The 27,383-nt window shown below is 38.3% G+C and overlaps 2 protein-coding genes across 32 annotated transcripts in view; both read left to right on the forward strand.

Annotated features, from left to right (window-relative positions):
* Positions 1-27,383, forward strand: part of nrm (neuromusculin) — a 237,903-nt gene that overhangs the window by 10,825 nt on the left and 199,695 nt on the right. For all 31 annotated transcript variants that reach the window (XR_011603916.1, XR_010654041.2, XR_010654042.2 and 28 more), the window contains exons 2-3: positions 8,734-9,108; positions 27,189-27,360. Coding sequence is in view for 23 of the 31 variants with exons in the window: in XM_065864691.2 (XP_065720763.2) it covers positions 8,982-9,108; positions 27,189-27,360 (299 nt within the window). In the remaining 8 variants the exon portion in view is untranslated. The remainder of the gene's footprint in view (positions 1-8,733; positions 9,109-27,188; positions 27,361-27,383) is intronic.
* On the forward strand, positions 56-5,374 carry LOC136116983 (uncharacterized). Its single transcript, XM_065865092.2, has one exon. The coding sequence runs from the start codon at positions 56-58 to the stop codon at positions 5,372-5,374; it is 5,319 nt and encodes a 1,772-aa protein (XP_065721164.2).

A 27,383-nucleotide genomic window follows, 5' to 3' on the forward strand; every position in this document is an offset into this window, starting at 1 on the left:
TTTTATTCTGCACCATATCTTTGGTCCTTCTAGCCAAATTTAGTTACTGATTAACATGGATCAGTTTAAACTTTTGAAGGCAGCTAGAAGTCGTGCGAAGGCAAGCATTACGCGTTTGCTAACGGCGTCTCAAGATCCACGTGCGGGATCAAAATGGGAGCTTGATGAAATACAAGTTTCATTGGAAAGGCTCAACATCGTCTGGAAAGAATTCGAGTCCATCAGCGACCAACTGGTCCTTTTTGACGAAGAGGAAGGGTACGTCGATCCAGCCATCGACAACGAAAGGTACGAGGACAAGTACTTACAAGCAAGCACATTATTTCGCAACCTCATACGCACCTGTGAAGAATCTCAAGAGAATGAAAGAGAAGGCAATAACTTCAGACAATCTGGCAACCCTGATGAGGCCGCATCAATGGCATCAGGAGTGGGAAACGAAAACCTAGTTCGTTTTCTGGAACAACAACAACAGCTCAACGAGCGTTTGGCTGAGCAACAAGCAACGCTTTTAAGGGCAAACTCGGCAGCAAATGTAATGCATAATGAACTTCCAAAAATCCATATCAAGCTGTTCACTGGCGACTACAAGGAGTGGCCAGCCTTTAAAAACATCTTCGAGAGTACGATCCATAGCAAGCAGCATTTGACAGCAATACAAAAGTTGCACTACTTGAAAACGTACATCACTGGCGAAGCAGCTGACTTGATTCGACATATGCCAATAACGGATGCAGCTTACGAGGCTGCTTGGACTTGCCTAATTGATCGGTACAATAGACCACGTCACATTGTTAACACTCTGCTGGAGACATTTGTTAACTTACCTTCGACCGCCAGAGCAGATGTAACGGTTCTGCGAAAGGTGACGGACGGAGCCACCGAAATTGTACGCGGCCTGGATGCAGCAGGGCAAACTAATAGGGACTGCTGGATTATACACTTCATCCTAGCCAAGATCGACGCGGAAACCCGTCGCAAATGGATCGAAGGAAGCCGGGAACTGGAATCTCCGTCTGTGGATGATCTACTCAAGTTTTTAGACCGACGTTGCGAGGAATTTGAGCTCAGCAAAAGTGAGTCAGACATAGACTCCAAGGTTGGCCCACAACATGGCAAGGCAAAGCGATCGTCACACGCTTTAGTATCGATGGAAGCAAACACTTGTGTGAAGTGTAACTCGAAGGAGCACAAGATCTACGCCTGCTCAAAGTTTGGTGAATTGTCAATCGAGCAGAGACGCACATTTGTTAAGGCAAAATCACTGTGTTTTAACTGCCTTAAGCCTGGGCATGTGTCGCGAAAGTGTGAATCCAAATTCACATGCAAGTTTTGCCACAATCGTCACCACTCTCTGCTACATGCAGATATTCTTGGTTCGCAAGCCGCTGTCGCTGCGACACACTCACGAGATGATGAAAGACACATCCCAAGCGCTCCCGAAGATGCTACCGTCACCATCAGCCATATCGCACGGGCACAAGTGGCTCCCACAGCTGAATCCTTCTGCAACGGATCAACAACCGCAACACAGCCACAAGGGCTACGAAAAAGTGCATTGCCAACAGCTCTAGTGTTTGTTAGAAACGCAACAGGATCGCACACTACCTGTCGGGTGCTTTTGGACAGTGGCTCGGAACTGTCGTACATCTCCGAGCGGTGCGTACAGGCGCTCGGACTGGCACGCTCACCGTCACGAATCTTGGTGACCGGAATCTCGTCAATCAAGGCTGAGACAACTAGAGGCTGCAGCACACTGGACTTGCAGTCAAGGATCTCAGATCACACAATGAAGGTGCGTGCTCACGTACTCAGCAAAATTACCTCCACGTTGGCAAGACATGATATCGCCGCCTCAGCACTCAAGGCATTCGCTGGCTTTGAGCTTGCGGATTCTGACTATCAATCGTTGGCGCCAGTTGATATACTCCTGGGCAGCGATTACGTTTGGACCGTATTCACCGGTCAAAAGATGTTCGACAACCAGGGCAACATCATCGCCATTTCGACCATATTTGGATGGGTCATCACATCTATCGTTACTACCGGATGTTCATCTACAACAACAATGCACACGGCTATTGACATTGACGAATCGCTAAGACGCTTTTGGGAGCTGGAGGATGTCAACCAGGAATTCCATGGGAAACCGGAGGACGATGAAGTTGAGCAGCACTTTGTGACGACGCACACTCGGGACTCTAAGGGGCGTTACATCGTCGAACTTCCGTTCAAAACCTCCATGGAACAGTTTTCGGATACTTTACAGGGAGCGCTAACAAGATTCAGGGGTGTAGAGCGCCGCCTAAAGAAAGACCCCAATCTGCATTCACAGTACGTACAATTTATGCGTGAGTATCTTGAGTTGGGCCACATGCGAGAACTATCGCCAGAAGACATTGACAAAAAGCCGAGCTTTTACTTGCCACATCATCCTGTAATTACCCAAAAATTACGCGTCGTATTTGACGGCTCATTCAAGGACATGAATGGACGGTCCTTAAACGAAGCTCTGCACATTGGACCCAGCATTCTACGAAACCTTTTCTCGATTTGCATGCGTTTCAGAATGTTCAAGTTTGTCTTTTCAGCAGACATCGTCAAAATGTATAGACAAATCTGGGTGGCTGCCAACCATTGTGGCTATCAGCGAATTGTTTGGAGAGAAGATGAAACGACTCCTATTAAACACTATGAACTGTCCACGGTAACATACGGCACATCCTGCGCACCATTTTTAGCAGTAAGGGTCCTGGATCAGTTAGCCCACGACCATCAACACGACTTTCCTGCAGCTGCAAGGATCTTGAAGGAGCAGTTTTATGTGGACGACGTACTGACCGGAGCACATACCGAGGAGGAGCTCATTCGCAATCAAAATGAGTTGATCCAGTTGATGAAATGTGCAGGCATGGAACTTGGTAAATGGGTTTCCAATTCATCACTTGTCGCTGACAGATCTCTCGCTTCAACCGAAGTACAAGGCAAAGGATCCAATTCTACAGCAAAAGTTCTTGGCATTCATTGGGATACAGAAGAGGATATGTTATCCTACAAAGTTTGCCTCACAACAAATCCGCACAACACCAAACGCCAAGTGCTGTCAGATGTGGCACGCATTTTTGACCCGCTGGGTATTCTGTCGCCAGTGGTAGTGCAGTTTAAAATTCTGTTCCAAGAATTGTGGCTGCTCGATCTCGGCTGGGACACGGAGCTTCCTCCAAAAATTGCGGACTGGTGGAATAAATGCCGTAACGACCTACACATCCTTCGCGACCTACGCCTGCCACGGTTTGTTCAAAACAATGAAGATCACATCGAACTGCATGGATTTTCAGATGCATCCATCAAGGCATATTCCGCAGTCATCTATAGCAGAGTGGTGCGATCAGATGGCACCGTATCAGTTTCACTCATTGCAGGAAAAACCAGAGTTGCTCCGCTGAAGCAGCAGTCTCTACCACGTCTCGAACTGTGTGGCGCTTTGCTACTGAGTCGACTGTTCTTATCAGTCAAGGCTGCGCTACAACACAAGGACATTGAAGTGCATGCATGGTGCGACTCAACCATAGTCTTGGCCTGGCTTTCACATCCACCATCTAAGCTTAAAACATTTGTAGCCAACAGAACCTCAGAAATACTCGAAGCCTTACCGCGCAACGCATGGCATCATGTAAACACAAAGGAGAATCCGGCGGACTGCGCCACACGAGGAATGCTTGCTTCGGACCTGCTCCATTTCGACTTATGGTGGATGGGACCTTCATGGCTGCAAGATCCAGAAATGCTTGCGGTAAAGTTGACCTCTAAAAAGTTCTGTTCTTCCCTTTTAGAAAACCACGGAAAAGAGGAAGTGAAGACCACCGCATTAACCGCACAGGAAAGCTACTCATTGTCACCAATCGAAACTTTGACTCAACGCGTCTCGTCCTGGACAAAGCTGGTACGCGTTGTAGCTTACGCCTTACGGTTCATCCAAAAGACCAAGGCCATTAAATCTGCAACGCTGGCAAATGGAAAGATGCTCACCTTTGAGGAGATTCAGGCTGCTCGCATTCTTTGCCTGCAAGAGGCTCAGAAATGTTTCATGGAAGACCGCAAACTACTGACGGAAAACAAGCCACTTCACAGCCGCTCCCAGTTGGTGAAGCTCTCGCCGATTATCTGCAAGGATGGCCTTCTTCGAGTTGGTGGACGACTGGACAACTCACAATTACCAGCTGATGTAAAACACCCTATACTGCTTCCCAAGTCAAACCGCATCACAAGAATGATTTTGGAACACGAGCATACGACAAATCTTCATCCAGGAGTTTCTGCACTTTTTGTAATTGTTCGTCAAAAGTACTGGATCTTTGGTGCGCGCAACCTGATAAGAAATCTGGTTCACAACTGCATCAAATGCTTTCGCCAACGTAAACTCACGGAGCACCAATTCCAGCACTCAGGCTGTGATTACGCTGGACCATTTATACTTAAGGAAAGGAGAGGGCGCAATCCCCGAAAAACTAAGGGCTACATATGCCTCTTTGTTTGCCTGGTGACATCAGCCATACATTTGGAACTGGCCACCGATCTTAGTACAGACACATTCCTGGCATGTCTTCGGCGATTCATGTCCCTTCGAGGAAAATGCTCACAGATCTTCAGCGACAACGGGACGAATTTTGTTGGTGCCAAACGGGCATTAGATGAGATGCAGCAACTTCTATCTTCGCAGGAGCATCAACGCAATCTAACACAATCGCTGGCCAATGATGGAATCAAATGGAGTTTTATACCTCCCCATTCGCCACATTGGGGAGGGAAGTGGGAGTCATCAGTACGTTCCGTCAAACTACATCTGCGTCGAGTTGTGGGAAAAACTGTTCTAACCTGTGAACAAATGCAAACTCTTATTGCTCAGATCAGTGCAGTGGTGAACTCGCGACCGCTATGCTACACACCTGACACCGACCTCACCTACTTGTCTCCGGCCCACTTTTTAATTGGGCGCCCATTTACAACTGTTCCAGAGGGAGATCTGACTAATTTGCCGATCAATCGTCTGGACTATTGGCAGCACTTGCAATCGATGTATCAAGGGTTTTGGAAACGCTGGCACCAAGAGTATATAACATCCCTGCAGCAACGCCAAAAGTGGAACAACAAGGAACGCAACATCGCTGTAGACAATGTAGTCCTCGTCAAGGACTCAAATCTCCCTCCAGCAGCTTGGATACTAGCCCGTGTAGTGGAAGCTCATCCTGGACCAGATGGACTTGTACGCGCTGTAAAACTTAAGACGTCTACTGGAGAGATGACCCGGCCCATCACCAAGTTAGCAGTACTGCCTAATTCTGAAACATTGTTTCAGGGCGGCCCGGGATGTTGATGAACGCATTGCAGCCGTTATTTAATTTTGAATCTTATTCTCTTTGGTATATGAAATACTAACTTTTGCCCTTTTTATGTATTTTGGTGCTGCGTCACACTTTAGAGATTTTTTAGGACTTAGTGTTAAGACTACAACGGAAAGCATCGGACACACAAGAAAATGTGAAAAGTTTAATCATTGAAATACAGTCCACTCAAATTGGGAAATAAAACGTTTTTATTCTACACCAATTTCCTTTTTATATCAAGTTTTATTGTATGTTAGCGCATACAGGGTACATTCACTATTCTGAAACTAATTCCCGGACGAGCCCCCATTAAATTTGTGGGATAATACAAATTTAGTTTATTTGGGAATAGTTACAGAATGTTACTTAAAGCTTTAATGAATGAATTGTTTCTTGATATAACGTATGTGTATGTCTTAAAAACCGACTTCTTCGCGGAACCACGCACTGGACGACTTCTTCACTTTATGACTTGCTGCACTCTTTCCTTTGGTAGCGTCGCTATTTCTTACTCCATGCTTTTTCAGAAAGACTCGATGTTCTCTTATGTACTCGATATTCTTTACTGTACTCGATTAATAGTATTGGATAACAAAATAATAAACGGACTGTAGGAGCGCAATTCAAATTCAAAATAAGGAACAGGGCCTAAACCGTTGATGTCGCTGTTACTCTTGCGTTGCAAGGGTGATACACTAATACTAAATTCCCCAATCCTACACAAATATACTAAAGTATAGATTCAAAATTAAATAATATTAAGAATATACCTTACAGTTTCATTTCTATATTAAGGAGTCTATAGCTACAATGTTTGGTATTACTTTTAAGCCAATTAGTTTCAATTTAATACTTTGGAAATTCTTAATTTTATACTCATCTGATCGACGCCAAATTGAAACTCAAAAATTAATGTAAAAATAGTTGCTTTTATATAAATATTTTTTACCCTTGCAGAGGGTGTATTGATTTCAGTCAGAAGTTTGCAACGCAGTGAAGGAGACGTTTCCGACCCCATAAAGTATGTATAGCCAAGTCCGTCTGTCCGTCTGTCCGTCCGTTTCTACGCAAACTAGTCTCTCAGTTTTAAAGCTATCGGACTGAAGCTTTCGCAAAAGTCTTATATCTTTTGCAGGTAATATATAATTCGGAACCAGCCGGGTCGGACAACTTTATCTTCTAGCTCCTATAGGAATAATCGGGAAACATTTTTTTTTTATTATATCCTTGGTTTTTTTTAATATATAACCTCCTAAGCTTGGAAATAACATTTTTTAATTAGTTCTGAATTTCGAATTAAATTTTATCAAAATCGGAAGACTATATCATATAGCTACCATAGGAACGATCGGAAAATTGGTGGGAAAATAATATGAAACAAACTATAGCTTCGGTGTTTTTTAACATATAACCTCCTACGCTTGTAAATAACATTTTTTTAATTATTTCTGAATTTCGAATTTAATTTTATAAAAATCGGACGACTATATCATATAGCTGCCATAGGAGCGATCAGAAAATTGGTGGGAATATTATATGAAGCTAGTTATAGCTTCGGTGTTATTTAACATAAAACCTCCTACGCTTGGATATAATATTTTTTACTTAGTTCTGAATTTCGAATTTAATTTTAAAAAAATCGGACGACTATGTTATATAGCTGCCATAGGAACGATCGGAAAGTTGGTGGGAAAATAATATGAAACAAATTATAGCTTCGGTGTTTTCTTACATATGTATATACTATTGTGAATATCTTTTTTTGTATTTTTAAATTTAATAAATATAACTGCAGGGGTATACAAGCTTCGGCTTGCCGAAGCTAACTTCTTTTCTTGTTTTCGGTGTATTTGTTGGGAACATTTTCTTTTGGTGTCAAATAAAAGGCTAACTGCAGCTACAATCTCTTAAAAAAAGAATAATCATTTTTTTAGTTTATAAGCCAAAGAGCTGATTAAATTTTGGCCCGCTATTGCTTTATATCTATAGATATGATGATGAGCATATATGCTCATTAGTTATGTATAAATATAATTATATATTTAAATTTTGTATATATAAAAACTGCTGCCGAGGTCAGGAAAAACATCCCTACATATCTTACAATTTCAACATTAAATTAAGTGATATTTAAAACCAGACAAAATTCAGTTAGGTCGGGTCAATAATCTTTTTAACCATAGTAAAATGAATATGAGAGAGCATTTATATACCCTTTCAGAGGGGCTACTCAGCTAACCAATTTTAGTCACTGACTTATGGTCCGATTACTTTTGGCACATCAAAAGATATAAAAATTTAAATTAAAAGTAATGTATGTACACTGAAAACATACTCCAAAATGTGGGCGACACAAACTTTTGAGACTTGTGGGCGTTAGAAAAGGAGTGGCACTTGGCTGAAGCAATCATGGGTTTTATAGTCACTAGTAGAATCTACATGAAACATTTAAGCTATCTAGTTTTAAACTTTAACTGGCGCCACCTAGCGGTAAAATCTTTAATTGCCCAAAACTTTTTATTGAATGGTCCGATTTTGGACAGGTTAAACATTTACAACATCCTTAATAATGTGATTACATTGTTTTTTCGTGTCTAACGGTTATACAAATATTCAAGTGTGGAATACATTTTTTTACTCATTAATCTGCCAAGAACCCAATATTGTATTGTATATTGTATTCGAGGAAAAGTATTTAAAAGGTAAAAGGAAACATCCCGACCCCATAAAGTATACATATTCTTGATCAGCATCAGTAGTCGAGTCAATGTCCGTCTGTCCGTGTGAACATTGTGGACTCGGAAACTATAAGAGCTAGAGTGTTGAGATTAAAGGTATAGGTATATATTTGTTACGCGAACACGCCATGCCCAATCTGACGCCCCCAAACTGAGCAAAACTGTGGCTCCTACAGTTTAAGTGCTAAAAAGAATTTGAACTGAAATGTAATTCTCGTCAATACATATAGATTCACATAAAAAACAGGATTAAATACAAAAAACATGAAGTCAATCGGATATTTCCAGGAAATATTGATTTTTAAACAGAGAAACCTTTTGAAAAAAAGCGTTTTTTTTTGCAAACTTTAATAAATTTTAACTAAAAATATAATTTTTTCGGCCAAACCTGGACACACGTGTTTAATTTTTTATAGAATAGTATACGTAAAAAAAGTTTCAGTTTTAAACGCCCCATATGTATGACATTATTTGTATGATATTGATATAGTTTCCTTTTATGAAATTAAGTATCAACATTATTTCTGTATCTGGCTGATTTTAAAAATAATTACTTGAACGATCATAAACTAAATATCTATATAAATGTTTTCTTCTTCGATATCTTTTAGGAAAACCCAAAATTTCTATGGCTTACATAACTGCAGAAGTACAGTGAATTGTGGACTCAAATTGATAAACATCCATTTGCAATAAAAAAATAAGAAAATAAGACAAGTAGAAACAAAAGCTAAACTAAATTTATGGCTGGCAACGATAAAGTCAGGATTAACAGCTGATATTGGTGACTGAAATCAACACTTCCAAACACACAAGCTTCAAAAATAAACTCATATAAACGTCCGACCAGCTGACAACAATGGTGGAGAAACGTTCAGAAAAATATATTCCAAAGTCAATGCGAGTGTTTTTGAGTGCTCCCATATCCTCATCGCTAGCGCTCTTGATATGTTTGGGCCTAGTTGGACGCTCTTGTGCCCAAGTTGGTAAGTCTTGAAGATTATAAATCATGAAATCAACCCATTTACCAAAGATAATATAGACTACAAGATGAGTAACAACCATACAACGGAATGTGCGCCCAAATTTTTGGTGTGAATTTCCGATGTGGGATTTCGGTCTTTCTAGTGTGCGTTGTCCAAGTAAGATTTGTGGTTGTGTTGGACTTCGTGTGCTCTGCTGCAAAAAAGGCTCAACCTCCCATTTCACTTACGCTCCCTAAGAAAGCAGTGTAGCCGCCTAACTGCGGAGCTTGTGGGACCGACTTTGAATGAAAACAACTTTTTTTAATGTACAATCGGCCTTTTTTTAAACAATAAATTGAAACATGGGTAGAAACAATCATCGATATTTATTACTGTTTAATTTTCGGACATCATGAGGGAAAATCACGCTTTCTTCGATAGATATGCAGATGACGATATTTTGTAGGATATATGTATTGCTAAGAGATCGAACTGCAAAAGATGTGCGCAATTATTTTAGAAAGTTAGAAATGTTGAATTCGATCGAACGACTCGGACTTTGGAAAGTTAAGTGCTCCTTCAGATATATTTCTTAACGTGAATAAAATACATCTTAAGGGTTTTTAAATGGTTTTCAATAACAATAAAAGTAAGAACGCATTAAGCCATTTATAATAAATCAATGCGTAACGTGTACTCGAGAGAGCGATTTTGTAATGCTTCTAATGAATATGATGAATGCTTTTCACATAAGGTAATTTATAGACTTTGCAACTACCATTTCGGTTCTGGTTCCGGTACCAGTTCTGCACCGAACTGACTGATTCGGTCTCAATTCCATTTCGACTTTGAAGCAGAGCTCTATAGGTCGTTTTATATACAAGAATCATGTTGACCTGTCATTTATACAATATAGCTGCCATAACGATGAAGTCATTTTGTCAGTTCTTGGAGATAAATTGCACAAAACGTTAAATGGCTACGTTAATGATCTAGCTTAGAAACACGCCACCTAAGTTTCATTTCTATATAGGTAGCATGTTAATGAAATCTCGTAAGCAGCCGATTTGCTGAACATGAATATATCTCTATTCCTCTCGGACTCTATTAAATTTGCTAATTATTTCTAATATTTGGATATAACTTTTTATGGAATAGTCTGGTTGAATGTTTTTGGCATGTAGATGGATAAGAACAAAAGCTTACTTAAATTTGTACAACATATTTAAAAATGTGTCGTTAGAGTGGGTTGTACACCCTGCTGAAAAAAACTTGCTCAGCGCAGGAACGACAATATTCCAGCTCTTATAACTTCTGAGATCTTAGCGTTCATACGGACAGTTCGACAGACTGACATGGCTAGATCGACTCGGCTAGTAGTTCTGATCCAGAATATAATTAATTTTGCGGAAACGCTTTCTTCTACCTCTTACATACTCTCAGATGAATCTAGTGTTACCTCTTACCATACGGCTAATGGGTATAACAAAAGAAAACGCTTAAGCTGATGGCATTGACTACCAGATACACTTTTCTCAGCTAAGGGATTGGAGGAGAGATTGAGATATGTAAGCTTGCACCCCACTTCACGGCGCCACGCAGCGTCAATTCCTTCATTTGCTTATAACTTGCATGGTCCGACAAGAAATATTTTTGGCATGTACATAGATGCATATTGACACTAGTTAACAGCCAAAATGCCCCAAGAAGGATGATCGTAGTTTCTGGTAGAGTTTGACCTCTAGATCACTTAAAAGAAGACAACAAAATTTTAAATGGATACTTGTTTTAAAAGATTTTTTTTAGAACTTTTAGTTGGTGGCTCCATGTTTTTTATATATGTCGACCTGCGCTTAACCACTTTAGGTGATATATGTTTTATTATACAACTATAATGTCACGCTTTAATTTCTCTGAATAAATGAATATGCTACATTTAGTATATTGTGAGCTACAACTGTTATTCTTTTAGGCAGTTTTGTGAAACTTTTTTTTTAATGAAATATAGGAAATATTGGTAACACTATATAAAGTATGTGAAATCGGTACAGTCGATGGCCTTGACTAAGGGGAGTGCGAGAACGATGGAGATATGCTTAAAGCAACTCTGGTTATACCCGTTACTCGTAGAGTAAAAGGGTATACCAGATTCGTCGGAAAGTATGTAACTGGCAGAAGGAAGCTTTTCCGACCCCATTAAGTATATATTTTCTTGACTTGGCATGCAGACTCCTGAGCTTCTTGCGCAGCATCCACTATAACGCCCACAAGCCACCCAAACCTGTGGCTCCTACAAGTCTACCACGCCCACTCTAACGCCCACGAACCGCCCAATCCCGTGGCAGACAGACGGACATGGCTAGATCGACTCGACTAGTGATCCTGATCAAGAATATATATACTTTATGGTCGGAAACGCTTCCTTCTGCCTGTTACATACTTTCCGACGAATCTAGTATACCCTTTTACTCTACGAGTAACGGGTATAATTAACTTAAAGACTTGGTTTTTTTAATGTTAGAACTTACATACAAATATAAGAGCACCACAATCATTAAATTCATATCAAGGTCACAAACACAAGTTACAAGCCGCTCTGAATGAATGGATGTTATTTCAAAAACTGCAGCGCTTTATTAAGTTTTACACTTCTTAGGAATTTTAGCTAGTATTAAGAATAATATGCGATTTACCAGCGTTGCCATCTCGTTGAATTAGAAACAGGCTTTCACAGCTGATAACTTAACAATAGAGTGCACTGTTAAACTTTTCTGTGAGTAACATTAGATATTGATGTTTTCCCAATAAATTCTGATAAGCAAAACAAATTTGTTGGTCAATACTAAAATTCAAATTTCAGGTGCAATTCTTATATCGGCCTAACAAGGCTATGACAAATATAATAAATTTTATTTTACCATCGATTTTTTGCAAATATGGCTTGTTTGGTTCGTATGGACGGTAACTTAAAGCGGTACTTGTCTCAATTATAGCCTTACATTAGATAAATAGTTAAAAAAAATTCCACATTTTCAAAGTTGTCCGAGTTGTACCTTGTACAATACACTTAATGTAGGCTATTCATTTTTTTGGAAAAGTAAACCTAAATAACCTAAATTGGTTAAGATCAACTCGAGATATAACTAAAAACACAAAGATACCAACAACATTTTCTTTAAACTATATAAAAAAATTTAATTTAAAATATTGTTGACTACTTTTTCGGGATCAAGGGACCCTATTCTACCAGGAACTACCATCGTCCTTCTTTGGGCAGTCTTAAAATATTATTTTGTAAGCTTGTGTAATCAAAACGTTATTTTAAAATTTTAACAAGGAAGAACGCTATAGTCGAGTACCTGGACTATTGTTACCCGTTACTCAGCTAAAGGGACCAAAGGAATATGGAGATATGTATGCAAGCAGCAAAGCGAGACCTAAATGCGCCACCTACCTCTGAACTCTATATAAGGTAATGTGAAAATTGTGGGCGCCACAGGTTTGGGCGGCTTGTGGGCGTTAGAGTGAGCGTAGCAAATTGACGTAGACTAATACATTTCAGTTACAATATTTTATCTAGCATTAAAATTGTGGGCGCCACCGTTTTTGGGCGGTTTGTGGGCGTGACATATTCACGTAACAAACTTGCGCTGCGCTCAAAGCTACGGAATCTAAACCTGAAATCCCAATTCTCTATCTTTAATAGTTTCCGAGATATCCGCGTTCATATTTACGTTTTTTTGAAGTTTGTGGGCGTTCAAGTGGGCGTGACGAACTTTTTTTGGGTCAATCGGTAGGTATTGAATTAGAACAATACATTTAATTTTTATACTAGCATCAAAACTGTAGGAGCCACATGTCTAGTCCACACATTTTATCTTTTATAGGTTCCGAGATCTCAGCGTTCATATGGACGAACAGACAGACGGACAGAAGGAAATAGCTAGATTGATTCGGCTAGTTATCCTGATCATATATTGTATTAGAGGAAGAAAAGGGACTTGAAGTTCCAAGATTATAATTGTGCCCATATTAAAGTTCGGCCTTTTAACATATAAGTTCATATGTATATGTTTTCAGTTCCTTTTGGTTGGTCTTCTCTACATTCGTGGGAAATGCATTTGCGGAATGTTTTCTTCATCAACTTTCAGGCAACATTTTCCCACCTTTGTGTGGCTGCTGGTCTTAAAATACCATGGTTGGTTGCCTGAGAAAGAGAAATTTACGAGGGGCCAAGAGCATTATGTGGGGTGGGGTTGGGGAGGTAATTGAGTGCTTATCCCACGCAATTTTCATTAGACTAAGGGTTTATAACTGTTATTATGACAAACATTTTACCATCAAAGCTTTACAAAATTAAATTTCTTTAAAAAAAATGTTTCAAATCTGCGATGATCTTGATTTTCATCTTAATACCCTTGCAGAGGGAATAACTAATTCAGTCAGAAGTTCTTAGCGCAGTAAAAGATACGTTTCTGACCTATAAAGTATTTATATTATTGATGAGCATGACTACACGAGTCGATCTAGCCATGTCCATCTGTCCGTCCGTTAGCGACGTCCGTTCTTCAGCTATGGGGATGAAACCTTCGCAAACAGTTTTTTCCTGTTGCTGGTAGTAGGGGAGAGTGGGGTAACGATAATAAGAGAAGTGTGGTTGGCAGCTATAAATAAAATTTCATCACCATGAAATTGGTGTCATTGGAAAACCTGTTTATTTTGGCTTTAACTTTTTGGCTACACCACTTTGATGTTAATTGCAAAGTATTCAGAAATGTTGCAAAATGTCAAAATACTTTTTTAACTATCCTTGTCTCAGTTTTGGGGGAAAAATAAATTTACTTCTTCTGTAAATGGTATTTGGAAAAATTATTTTTTTTGTTCCTCTTTGGACTAGAGGTGGAGGAACATCGATGTTTTTTGATGCTTTATCGATGTTTGCCTGTTAAAACATCGGAAAAGCGATGTTCTCTGCACCTCTACTTGGGACACCAAACTTTTAATGTCAAATGGTATATAAGCCTTTTTTAACCTTTGCTATGGCTTTGCGGCTATGGCTATGTGACGAAACGGGTCCCATCCGTATTATCAAGTGTTACCTTTGACTATCCCTGCTACACTGAAAAGCCCAAAAAAGTGAAAGAACGGTACGCTTCTGGAACTAAATTTCGCCTTAGAAAAAATACACTAAAAAATCTCACGAGCGACCAATCTTCAACAAAGTGGCTCGAACAGAATGAAAATATTTTATCAAATCTGACATTGACAGAAATTAATTCTTTACTTTTTCATCTGATGGCGTTTAAAGCTCAAATGTTTAGTATCCCCCTCTATTGCTCTAAGGTATATTCATTAAACACGAACCGCTTTGTGCTTTTTGAAATATTATATTCTACTCTTAGGAATATAATTTTTTTTAATGTTTAATAATTTCGAAATACATTTTTTTTAAATTTGACTATTATATTATATAGCTGCGTCAGGAACAATCGGATAATTTATGAAAAAAAGAATACGAAAATAATTATAGCTTTTATTTTTGATCACATTATCTTCTATATAGAAGTATTCCAGATATACTCATTAAATTTAATTCAAAATAAAATGAGATATTTTCAAAAAAATGTTAAGTTTTTACTCATGATAGTAATATAATTTGTTTCATTTAATTTTTTAGTTTAGTGAACTTCGTTAAGTGAATATGTTATCTTCCTGAAAACAAAATCATTTCTATTTTGTCCCGCTGCAAACCAAAGACTGTTTCTGGCACAAACGAATTTTACACTCATAGAAATTTTACTGTAAAATCGCCCTAAAAACAAGGAAAGTCGCCCTAAAACGGGGGTCAATGGCAACTGGGTAATAAAAAAAGGACCACATTTTCTAAAAACAGGCATGTATTGGTCTTAAACTTGGGGCGATTTTACATAGATCTAATCTAGGGTCAATTTTCTTAAATCTAAGGCAATTTTTCTGTTTTCAAAGGTAAATAACCTTAACGGCGGTGTTTTTTTAAATTATGGTGACTTTCTTACTTTCTAAATGTACATTTCTCCTATGGAAAAGGGCTGAAGGTTCACATCCCCATTATGGACAAGTCCATTCGCTTGTATTAAGGCTGTATTATTATTAAGGCTTTCAGTACTGAAACGTTCGCGACCGCTTTACATAGGAAATTCCTATGGAAAAAGGCTTGAAACACCCTGAAAAAGTTCACGTGGTGCCAACTCCTGAATTTTTCCTATGGAAATTATTGTGGAATTAAGCACCACATGCCTGACGGTCCGACTGGGTAGTCATTAAGCAAAATCAAGGAAATAACATAAATATCAAACAACTTACTTTTAGAGAAAAATCTTCGGTGTCGCTGGGAGAATCGAACTCACGACCGCTCGGTTTGCAGCCGTAAGCACTACCGCTGCACAACAGAAACATCGCGCTAGGCGACGCGCAAAAAGGGTTCATATTTAAATTTGTTCTAAGAACAAATTCTCAATTTAATTCTAAAAAATATTCTCACTAATGACAAAAAATTATGTTTTATTTTAACCAAATAGACTAACTACGTTAAAAACTGTTATTTTGATGTACTATACACCCAAAAAAAATACACCCTTAAATCAAGAAATTCGCCTTTAAATCAAGAAAATCGCCTATGATTTTCATCCAACGGCGACTCACCTTTATTTTAAATAAATAATTTTCTTGAACTTATGGTTTGCCATTTCTGGAAATAATGACAAATTTTTCTTAAATGTATGGTAAAAAACCTTAAAATTAAGGAAAAATTTATTAAAATAAGAAAAAAAATATTTATAATGTAAGATTACATTACATTTTACATTTTACACCTCACATTTGAGGAATTTGGTTGGTTTTGTATACCAATTTTGGATTTTAAATGTATAAAACCGTTTCTAATTTTAATGGCAATTATTACATGGGAATACAGTCTGAAAATTTGTATATTTACCTGAATTTATTAAAGATTTAATTTATCTAAATACTTTTTATAAACATATAAATAAATATAACAAATGGAAAAATCCTTACCTCAGACAACCCCGGCGTGAACTCGAACCCGCAACTGCTCACACCATAGCCAGACGTCTTAACCATTCGGCCACGCGTGCTTCTTGTCATACAATGACTAAAGAGGACTAGGTGTTTTTGGTCCAGCTTTACGCATACCAATTACGTTTATTCTAATCTAAACCTTTTTAACAACCGTTTAAACAATTTGGTAAATAAAAAAGTGAAACTAATAAGAATAAATATTACATAAATTAAAAAAATAAAATAAATAAACAAAGGGTACACTTGCCGTGGCGTGGGCTCGAACCAGGTACTTTTGTTCGATTGTAAATTAATAATAAAAATAAATTATGGCGAATTCCTTAAATTGTAGGCATTTTTTCTATAATCAAGAAAATATTTCTTAATTCAATGGTGTTTTGAAATCACGGGCGATTTTCTAATATTTATGGTGATTTTTTTTTGAGTGTACAATTTTTTTGTTTATTATTTTTAAGTGTTCCCAACTTTTTTGCCCTTGCACACAAAATTGTTTAAGAATACAATTCTTAAAACATGCACAAAAAAGAAAATTAATTGTTAACTCTTCGTGGGCTCCAACTCACGCCATTTTGATTAGTTTGAAAGTTCAACGCATTTGACCGCTATGGCACCGATTTTCAAATTTCAAGGGCGGTTTTCTAGTTTCAAGGGCGATTTTAGATGATTTTTATATTACTCGTAGAGTAATAGGGTATATTAGATTCGTCGGAACCCCATAAAGTATATATATTCTTGATCAGGATCACTAGCCGAGTCGATCTAGCCATGTCCGTCTGTCTGTCCGTTCGGATCAACGCTGAGATCTCGGAAACTATAAGAGCTAGGCTATTGAGATTTGGCATGCAGATTCCTGAGCTTCTTACGCAGCGCAAGTTTGTTTCAGCAATGTGCCACGCCCACTCTAACGCCCACAAACAGCCCAAAACAGTGGCTCCTACAGTTTTGATGCTAGAATAAAAATTGTAGCTGAAATGTATTGTTCTTATCAATACCTATTGATTGACCCAAAAAAAAATTTGCCAAGCCCAATTTACCGCCCACAAACTTAAAAAAAAATCGTAAATATGAACGCGGATATCTCAGAAACTATAGAAGATAGAGAACTGAGATTTCAGATTTAGATTCCGTAGCCTTGTACGCAGCGCAAGTTTGTTACGCGAATATGCCATACCCACTATAACGGGCACAAACCGCCCAAGCCTGTGGCGCCCACAATTTTGCCGCTAGATAAAAAATATTAGCTGAAATGTATTGACCTCGTCAATACCTATCGATTGATCCAAAAAAAAATTTGTCATTACCGCCGGAAGGTGGCGCATTTCAATCTCGCTTTGATGTTTGCATATCTCCATTTCCCTTTAGTCCCTTTAGGTGAGTAACGGGTATCTGATAGTCGAGGTACACCACTATAGCGTTCTTCCTTGTTTTTAATGTACACTGGTCGGCATATGTATTTTGACAAAATAAAAGTTAAGTATACTCATAACTTGAATTTACTTCTTGTAAACTATAGGCATCAATGGAAAGGTAATTTCAATGCCGTTTGAATGATACAATACATTTCTTTACCCATTCACTACTTATTGAAAAGGACGAATTTGTGTAAATCAACTTTGAAATTTTTAAAAAAAACTTTTTTCCTCGTCTTGAAAACTTAAATTTTTTGATGCAAAAAGTTTCTTCAAACAAAAACAATAGTAACTGCAAAAAGAATTTTTCAAAAATCATTTTTCTTATATTTTTTATGAATTTTTGAAAATGCTTAAAAACAGGCATTTGAGCCATATTTTTGTCTTTTTCATACAAATTTTTTCCGACATTGTCACCTTCAAAAAATCATAAAAAATATAAGCAAAATGATATTTGAAAAATTCTTTTTGCAGTTACTATTATTTTTGTTTGAAGAAACTTTTTGCATCAAAAAATTTAAGTTTTCAAGACGGGGAAAAAAGTTTTTTTTAAAAATTTCAAAGTTGATTTACACAAATTCGTCCTTTTCAATAAGTACTGAATGGGTAAAGAAATGTATTGTATCATTCAAACGGCATTGAAATTACCTTTCCATTGATGCCTATAGTTTACAAGAAGTAAATTCAAGTTATGAGTATACTTAACTTTTATTTTGTCAAAATACATATGCCAACCAGTGTATAACCTCCTAAGCTTGGAAATAACATTTTTTAAATCGTTTTAAATTTCGTTAAAATTTTATCAAAATCGGACGACTATATCATATAGCTGCCATAGGAACGATCGAAAAATTGGTGGAAAAATAATATGAAACAAATTATAGCTTCGGTGTTTTTTATCATATAACCTCCTACGCTTGGAAATAACATTTTTTTATTAGTTTTGAATTTCGAATTTAATTTTATAAAACCGGACGACTATATCATATAGCTACCATAGGAACGATCGGAAAATTGGTGGGAAAATAATATGAAACAAACTATAGCTTCGGTGTTTTTTAACATATAACCTCCTACGCTTGTAAATAACATTTTTTTAATTATTTCTGAATTTCGAATTTAATTTTATAAAAATCGGACGACTATATCATATAGCTGCCATAGGAGCGATCAGAAAATTGGTGGGAATATTATATGAAGCTAGTTATAGCTTCGGTGTTATTTAACATAAAACCTCCTACGCTTGGATATAATATTTTTTACTTAGTTCTGAATTTCGAATTTAATTTTAAAAAAATCGGACGACTATATTATATAGCTGCCATAGGAACGCTCAGAAAATTGCTGGAAAAATAATGTGAAACAAATAATAGCTTCGGTGTTTTTTTTACATATTATCTTATACTATGGGAATAACAGTTTTTGTGTTTTTCAGAATTTCGAATTAAATTTAATAATTATAACTGCAAGGGTATACAAACTTCGGCTTGCCGAACTTAGCTTCCTTTCTTCTTAATGGCGATTTTTCTTATGTTTAAGGCAATTTCTCTTAATGTTAGGTCGATTTCATGTTTAGGGTAGTATTTAGAAAAATAATTTTATGAGTGTATTTATGTATACCCGTTCCTCCAAGAGTATATATATTGCGGATGAGGATTACTAGCCGAGTCGATCTAGCCATATCCGTCTGTCTGACTGTCATTCCGTATGACGCTGTGATCCCGCAAAATAAAAAAGCTGAAAATTTGGGATTTGTCATGTAGATTCGTGAGCTTAATTCTTATTTTTCTTTCTTATTCTTAAAATCGCTCTAAATATAGTTTCCTATCAAAATATTTTTGGGGTTAATTTTTCTATTACTTAAGGCGATTTTTTCGATTAATACTTCTCATCTTTAGGGCTAAATCGCCATATTTAGACCGCCTAGCGGTCTAATGCGTTGAACTTTCAAAATCATCTAAATGGCGTGAGTTCGAGTCTACGAAGAGTCAACATTTATTTTTAAATTTTGTGCAAGTTTTTAAAATTGGATTTTAAAAAAATTTAAAAAAAAAAATTTAGAAAACGTTAACATAATAATAATAAAAAACAAGGGAGAACGCTATAGTCGAGTACCTCGACTATCAGATACCCGTTACTCAGCTAAATGGAGATATGCAAGCAGCAAAGCGAGATTAAAATGCGCCACCTACCGGCGGTATACAGATTTAAGCGTTATGGGCGTTAGAGTGGGCGTGGCAAATTTTTTTTTGGATCAATCGATAGGTATTGACGAGACCAATACATTTCAATTAAATTTTTTATCTAGCATGAAAATTGAGGGCGTCACAGGTTTTTGCGGTTTGTGGGCGTTAAAGTGGGCGTGGCAAACTTTTTTTGGATCAATCGATAGGTATTGATGAGAACATTACATTTCAGTTAAAATTTTCTATCTAGCATCAAAACTGTAGGAGCCACAGTTTTGGGCGGTTTGTGGGCGTTAGAGTGGGCGTGGCAGTCTACTGAAACAAACTTGCGCTGCGTAAGAAGCTCAGGAATCTGCACGCCAAATCTCAACAGCCTAGCTCTCATAGTTTCCAAGATCTCAGCGTTCATCCGGATAGACGGACAGACGGACAGACGGACAGACGGACATGGCTAGATCGACTCGGCTGGTGATCCTGATCAAGAATATATATACTTTATGGGGTCGGAAACGCTTCCTTCTGCCTGTTACATACTTTCCGACGAATCTAGTATACCCTTTTACTCTACGAGTAACGGGTATAAATATGTATAGTACATTAAAATATCAATTTTTTAATGTTTTTATTCTAATTGGGTAAAATAAAACACAATTTGTTGTCATTAGTTAAAATATTTCATAGACCCCAACAAATTGAGATATGAATCGTTTTTGCGCGCCGCGTAGCGCGATGTGTCTGTAGTGCAGAGCTAGTGCTCTCGACTGCAAACACAGCGGCCGTGAGTTCGATTCTTGCAGCGACCACGAAGATTTTTCCGAAAAAGTAGGTTGCTTGATATTTATGTTAATTTCCTTGATTCTGTTTCTGTTTAATTGACTACTTTCAGTTCTTATGGTTCTAATTAGCAGTTTACCAACGTGCGTAAAGCGCCCGAATAAATACCTTGCTTCTCACCCTCACCCTCTCCAATTATAGTAAAGAAAGGAAACAGTCAAATATTAAAAAAAAAATTCTTGGGCAAAGTACCGAAGAAAAGGTTTGCCGAACACCAGCAAACATGTCCATGTGAAATTTTAAGGGCACTTGCCATAGTTTTTAAGGCACTTTACCTTTAAAAATTTCATTCAATTAAGGATAAGAAAGTCACAATAATTTCAAGAAATATCGCCGTTGATTTTTAACATTTTTTCATGTTAATGTAAGACCAATTCATGCCAATTTTTATTTTGTTTCCCAGTCGCCATTGACCCCCGTTTTATGCTGATTTTCCTTACAGTAAAATATCGATTCAGGCTACAGACAGTTTTTTTGTGCTATGGGTGTTTTGGGCGTTGAAGAAAAATGTATTTCTGTTTAAAAATTTATTTCAGCGTCAAAACTTTGGGGGCCACAATTTCTGACGGTTTGTGGGTATTGGTATTGACTATAGCAATACCTTTCAGTTAACAATTTCACAGTTTCGGGCGGCTTGTGGGGGTTAGTGTGGTCGTGGCACCAACAGCGTTCACACGTACAAACGCTCAGACGGACATGGCTAGATCGACTTGGCTAGTGATCAAGAATATATAAACGTTATGGGGTCAAAAACGCTTTCTTCTACCTGTTATAGACTTTCCGCCGAATATATCCTTTTACTGTTTTTACTATAAGCACATAGTATAGACAAAGACTATATTATCTTTGGTATACATAATAATGGATCTACGTGTTGTCGTTAAAGAGATATTACCAAAAAAATTTTATGGGTTTACTTTTTGTAGTTGAAGAAATATTAATTTAAAAGCTCGCGACAAAACCAAAAAAAATATGAACACGTGCAGTTCGCAGATACTAACAGCTGTTAATTTAACATTTGACCGTATGTAATATTACGTTTTAATCTACAGAAAAATAATGGCTCCAAATTTTAAAGAAATGTGCTGGTTACTATGATTATAAACTATTTTCCCCAAAAAACAGTATTTTTCAGTCGAGTTGGGGTGTGGGAGGTAGAACGTCATTTTAGACTATATGTTTGTTTGCAACATTGTATTGCTTAGAGTCCTTTAAAGATTACTTTCCCCGTCCGATTTTTAGGCACCCAAATCGAGCCGCCCTAGTGAACATCAATTTAATTATTTCACCGAATTTCCATCCTTCTTTTAAAAAATACTTCTGTGTGAATAGGCTAGTCGGCTTTTGTCAACCATTTCAAATGTTTTAAATCGCATATTTCTTCAAAAAATTTTAGTAAGAGAGTAAATACATTTCTTTATTATAAGTAAATGTGTTGCAGCAATGCATCCAACCAAACATCTGGCCAATAGCAAGTCGGACGATAATCCTCACTTTTTTAAAGATGTGGCTCAGACCTTGAACCTAATCTATGGTGAGAGATCTGTCAGTGGCATACGTACTATTTTGGAGGATCCAGAATCACTCCGGGGAAGTAGAAAGAATATAAAATCCTGGGAGTCTAAAAAACGAGATGATCACATCGTCTCAAGTCAGTACGTTACGAGCGTGTCTTCATCCGCTTCCCTTAAGGTCAAAAAACGTTTCGTTAAGCCGAAAGTGCCAAAGGCCCTCAATTCAAGGTCCATAGCCGAGAATGTTGTTCGAAAATTGATTGGCCACCAAGATCTCAACAACATTCTTCTATTTATTACTCCTATGTCGACGTCTGACCATCTCAATTGCTATAAGCTACACAGCTACTGCCTAGACAACCAACGACACCTTGGAGCAACTACCGTGACCTCCGAGGAGCTGGAGCTTATTGAACGCTATCACAGCACGGATAACTACTCGATTGTATATTGTACGTATCATATCGACTTGGCGGACGCTGCAAGGAATACCTCCATCAAGACAAAAATTTTTGAGACAGTTCGGGAACAATCTCAGTTTCCAAATCAGACCTTGTATCAGGGCAATACCGTCAGCCTGTTTTACCGATGCGTCATCCCGAAACAAAAGTTAGCTGGCATGCAATCCCTTAAACAGTCCATGATACCAGTACACATGCACCGTCAATTTCCAAGCGTCGATAAAAGTTTGAAAACAAAGCATCGCTTCGATCTGAAGATGATACGTCCTAAAAGTAGATCTGACCAAAAGAAGCAAACCAAAAGATCCAAAAGTGCTTTTTCTAGGTACAGTCGTCGCGCAGTGCCTGACATCCTTAAAGCCAATATCACCGTATTAAAGAAGACGAGTGTATTGTCGTCATTTGTAAAAGCACCCCTTTTGTGTAAAAGTCTTCCCTTTAAACACCCTCGTAAAAACAAGGTAAGGTGTGGACTTTTAGAACGAAGCGAGGAGGTGACTCTACCAAAAACAGCACTCACAAATTCTATAGTTATGGTAGATGTACAGAAGAGTGCCCAATCTTCGGAAGTCGTAAGGAATGACTCTCAAAATGAGGGCATTAACCGGAATCAAAATGAAGTACAAATGTTATTGGAGCCGAATGAACTGCGGTACTCGGTAGGTCAAATTCCACTGCCACCTATGATACCAAGCATCATATCTATTGAGTCGTTGATCCATAAGACCTCGACTTTCTTCGCTTGTTTAACAGGTCCTGCTTCGGTGCCGTCAATCTACTCACTCGACGCATGCCTTCAGCTGGAGCAGAAACTGCGCAACCTTAGCGTTAAGCAAGCATTCTCAAAGTTCGGGCGACTGGTCGAGCGAATCAACGAGCACACTTGCCCACACCACGAGCATTTGATAACGTTTTTCCAATTCGCTGAAATACTTGACTTCAAGATGTTTGTGAGACGGGAGTACACCTTTTTAGACTGCATTTCGAACACGGAACCACGATATCGGATTGAGTGCTACGTTTTCGATGATCGCAGAGACTATATAACATCAATAGCCCTACTCTGCCGTCAGTTTTACAAGTATGCGAAACTCGGTCCCAGAGCGACTTGCAACTTTAGGTTCATTGACACTGCCTTCGAAATGACTCACATGCCCACAATGTTGACCGGCTGGCTGAAATCGGCTCTTAATGCAATTCACGCTCGACCGCTCTACAATCTTCTGGGAGAGCTATCCTACGAATGCATTCAGCCACCATCAACTCTGTTGGAACTCACCACTGATTTCAAATCGACCAAGAAATGAATTTTTGTAATTTTACGCTACAAATTATTTTTAATAAGATATCTAATATAATCCTAAAACCGATAAAGCAGTGAGTTCGATTTCCGTCAGTCCCACAGCCGAAGCCATTAGAGCTAAGATGCTGAAAAAATTTAATATCCCGACCCCATACTTTATACATGTATATTCCTGATCAGGTTCACTACCCAGATGACATAGCCATGTCCGTATGTCTACAAGAGCTAACATTTGGGTTTAAGCATGCAGATAAAAGGCCTCCCTGTTTCGTAGTGCCAAGTTCATTCTCGACTTTAGCGTACTCCCTTGTTATACGCGTTACTCGTAGATTAATATGGTATATTAGATTAGTATGTAATAGGTAGATGGAAGCATTTCCGACCCTATAAAACAGATATATTTTTGATCAGGAACACTAAGCGAGTCGAACTAACCTTGTCCGTCCGTATGAACGCTGAGATGAGGAAAACTATAACAGCATGGTATCACTCCCACTCTAACGCCCATAACGCTAAAACCTGTCTAGCCCCTACAATTTTAAATATTATCGTAATAGCTAGTAAATGGGTATACTAGATTCGTCGGAAAGTATGTAACAGGTAGACGGATGGGTTTAAGACTCTATAAAGTATGTATATTCTTAATCAGGATCACTAGCCGAGTCTATATAGCCATGCCCGTCTGTTGGTCTATCCATATGCATGACCGCTGAGATATCGGAAACTATTATAGCTAGAAAGTTAGGACTTAGCATTTCAGATAGAGCGTTGGTATTTAAGATTAAGATTCCTTTGCTTCGTACGCAGCGCAAGTTTGTCACGCTGATGAGCCACGCCCATTTCGCCCACAAGCCGCGGAAAACTGGCGCCCACAGTTTTGAAGCTAGAAAAACAAATTTAACTGAAATGTATTTGGTCTCGTCAATACCTATCGATTGACTTAAAAAAATTGTCCACCGCCACTCTAACGCCCACAAACCTTCCAAGAGAAGCAATGACGTCAGAGCCAGAAAATAACAAACGTATTTATGCATGAGTGTGTGTAAATAGTTGCAGCCAAGTCGTAAGTTCGGGAACGCATTCCAAAAAAAAAATGTTTCTAGGTTGCATTTTTTTTACACAAAACGACAAAAATTTTAGAACGCATTTTTTCTACGTAAAGCGAAACTTACGATCATTTTCCAAGGCAAATGTGCGTGCTAAGTGCATTGCATTGCGATGCTTTCTAGATGTGTTTAAATATGATGCATCCTGGTTCATTTTGCTGAGATACCCAAAGGTTGCCAATGGCATGCAATGAAGCGCGTGGTTTTTCTCGACAGTTGAACTTTTAATTCTGAAAAGTGAAGTTCGTGCCACGTGTTTTGAAAAATGTTGTTGTTCACAGGTAAGTTAAGTGTAATTGTGCCAAAATAAATAAGTACTTAGCCTCACCGCCCGATGGCGTCACTATCGCAAGGGAAATTTACTATCGTATAGTACATTCTCGTAGACGGCTACTGTCGGACGTGTCCGCGGATTTTAGAAAAATGGAGAAAGAGCAATATCGGTCTGTGATTCGATTCTGGTTTTTGAAAGGGAAATCGCGCAGCGAAATCAAAGAGCGCTTGGATGCTGTGTACGGCGACTCTTCTCCTTCGATGGCGACCGTCAAAAATTGGTTAAACGAGTTTCAACATGGTCGCACGTCGGTTTTTGATGAGCCACGTCCAGGTGCCCCGAAAACGGCTACCACGGAGGATAACGTGACAAAAATCCACGATCTCGTATGATGGGCAACGTTTTTTGGGATTCACAAGGTGTGATCTACATCGACTACCTGGAGAAGGGCAAAACGGTCACAGGGCTGTACTATGCCGAATTATTGGGCCGATTCGCTACCGAATTGCAGAAAATACGGCCCCATTTGGCGTAGAAAAAAGTGCTCTTCCATCATGACAACGCACCGGCTCACACTTCCGCCCTCGCCAAGGCCAAATTGGTCGAACTGCTACCCCATCTACCATATTCTCCAGATTGGCCCCGTGTGACTTCTGTTTTGTTTCCAAACTTGAAAAAGTCACTCGCTGGTCAGAAATTTGCGTCGAATGAGGAGGTCGTCGCCGCCACAGAGGCCTATTTTGCAGACCTCGAGAAAACGTATGTTTCAGACGGGTTAAAGAAGTTGGAGCATCGCTGGGTCAAGTGTATCGAGCTAAAAGGAGATTATGTTGAGAAATAAACCGCCACTTTTCTAAAATTTTAGTTTTTTATTTGGAGGCTAAGTACTTATCGGACCACCCTCGTATATACAAATGTATATAAATATGTAATATTAAATTTTCTTTATATATTTCAGAATAACAAAAATGGGATGGGCTAGACTGCGTAAATTGTAAAAGTACAAAATTAAGAAGCAAGCAGCAAAACCCCTGAAGGGGAGTGAATCCAATTAACAGTTAGTTGCGTTCTTAAATTTTGAAATAAAAAAAATATGAAATTAAAAACCTGAAAACCCTAAAGACATTTATTTTTTGAAAGCGTATACGTGCATTCCTGGGTACAGTTTAAATTAAATGCATACAGAATGTACCTTTTTGATCCATATAGGTACATTCCTTTTACAGCTTACAGGCGTATTCTAAATGAATGCATACAGAATGTACCTTTTGGGTGCATACAGACTCCAAGTATATGCACCTAGGTGCATGCATTAGATGCGTTCTTTTTTGTCCCGCACCCGTAGAAATAGAAATTAAAGAGTCATCACTCTCGGCACAGGTCTTTGGTGTCATTTCATAATGAAAGAACAGGTACTGGAATGCAGTCATTTCCGACTGGGGGCCGAACTGCGCGACAAAGTTTTGCAAAGCGAAAAGCGCTACCTGTGCTAATAGAGAGCAGAGGCTAAGCAATTTGGCCTTTTGGTCTACCCCTCTATCACTCCAATAAACTCAATACCAATTTCAATTATCTAATTCCGAATATGTTAATGTAAACTTTTAATTGCTGAAAAAATTGCTGAAGAAATTGCTATTCTGACCTGTAGTAAATTCACATAAGCCACATAATTCAGTGTTGAAAAACACTAGAAGGCAGTAAAAGGAGCGAAAATTTGTGCAGTAACAGCGCAGTAAATCTTTCTGTTTTCCCATTAGTCTACGACTAACTCTCTTTTGGCGAAATCCGTGTGAATAATGCGTTTTGGCGAATCTTCGAAGCGTATTCCTATTTTCAATTTAAAAGCTGAGTAACGGGTATCTGATGGTCGAGACAATCGACTATAGCGTTCTCTCTTGTTTAAATCTAAATAATTTTGTATATTGTTTTATCTTTAGATACCACCATCAGTAGACAAGAAAGTCTTTCAGTTGAGCTACCGTGTCCCGTTAATGTAGATAAGTGCGGAAAACTCCATTCACTTAATTGGTTTAAGGGCGATGATCGCATTGCTGCAATGCTCCTTGGAGAAAGTAATGTAACCAGTGTTGATAAGGAATTTGACAAAAGGTACGAGTATAAAATCAAGTTAA

Source organism: Drosophila suzukii, chromosome 3 (genome assembly GCF_043229965.1).
Source record: "Drosophila suzukii chromosome 3, CBGP_Dsuzu_IsoJpt1.0, whole genome shotgun sequence".
Taxonomy (NCBI): Eukaryota; Metazoa; Arthropoda; class Insecta; order Diptera; family Drosophilidae; genus Drosophila; species Drosophila suzukii.

What these genes read in the sequence shown, in the direction of transcription:
- LOC136116983 (XM_065865092.2), top strand. Translation starts at nt 56, where the DNA reads ATGGATCAGTTTAAACTTTTGAAGGCAGCTAGAAGTCGTGCGAAGGCA.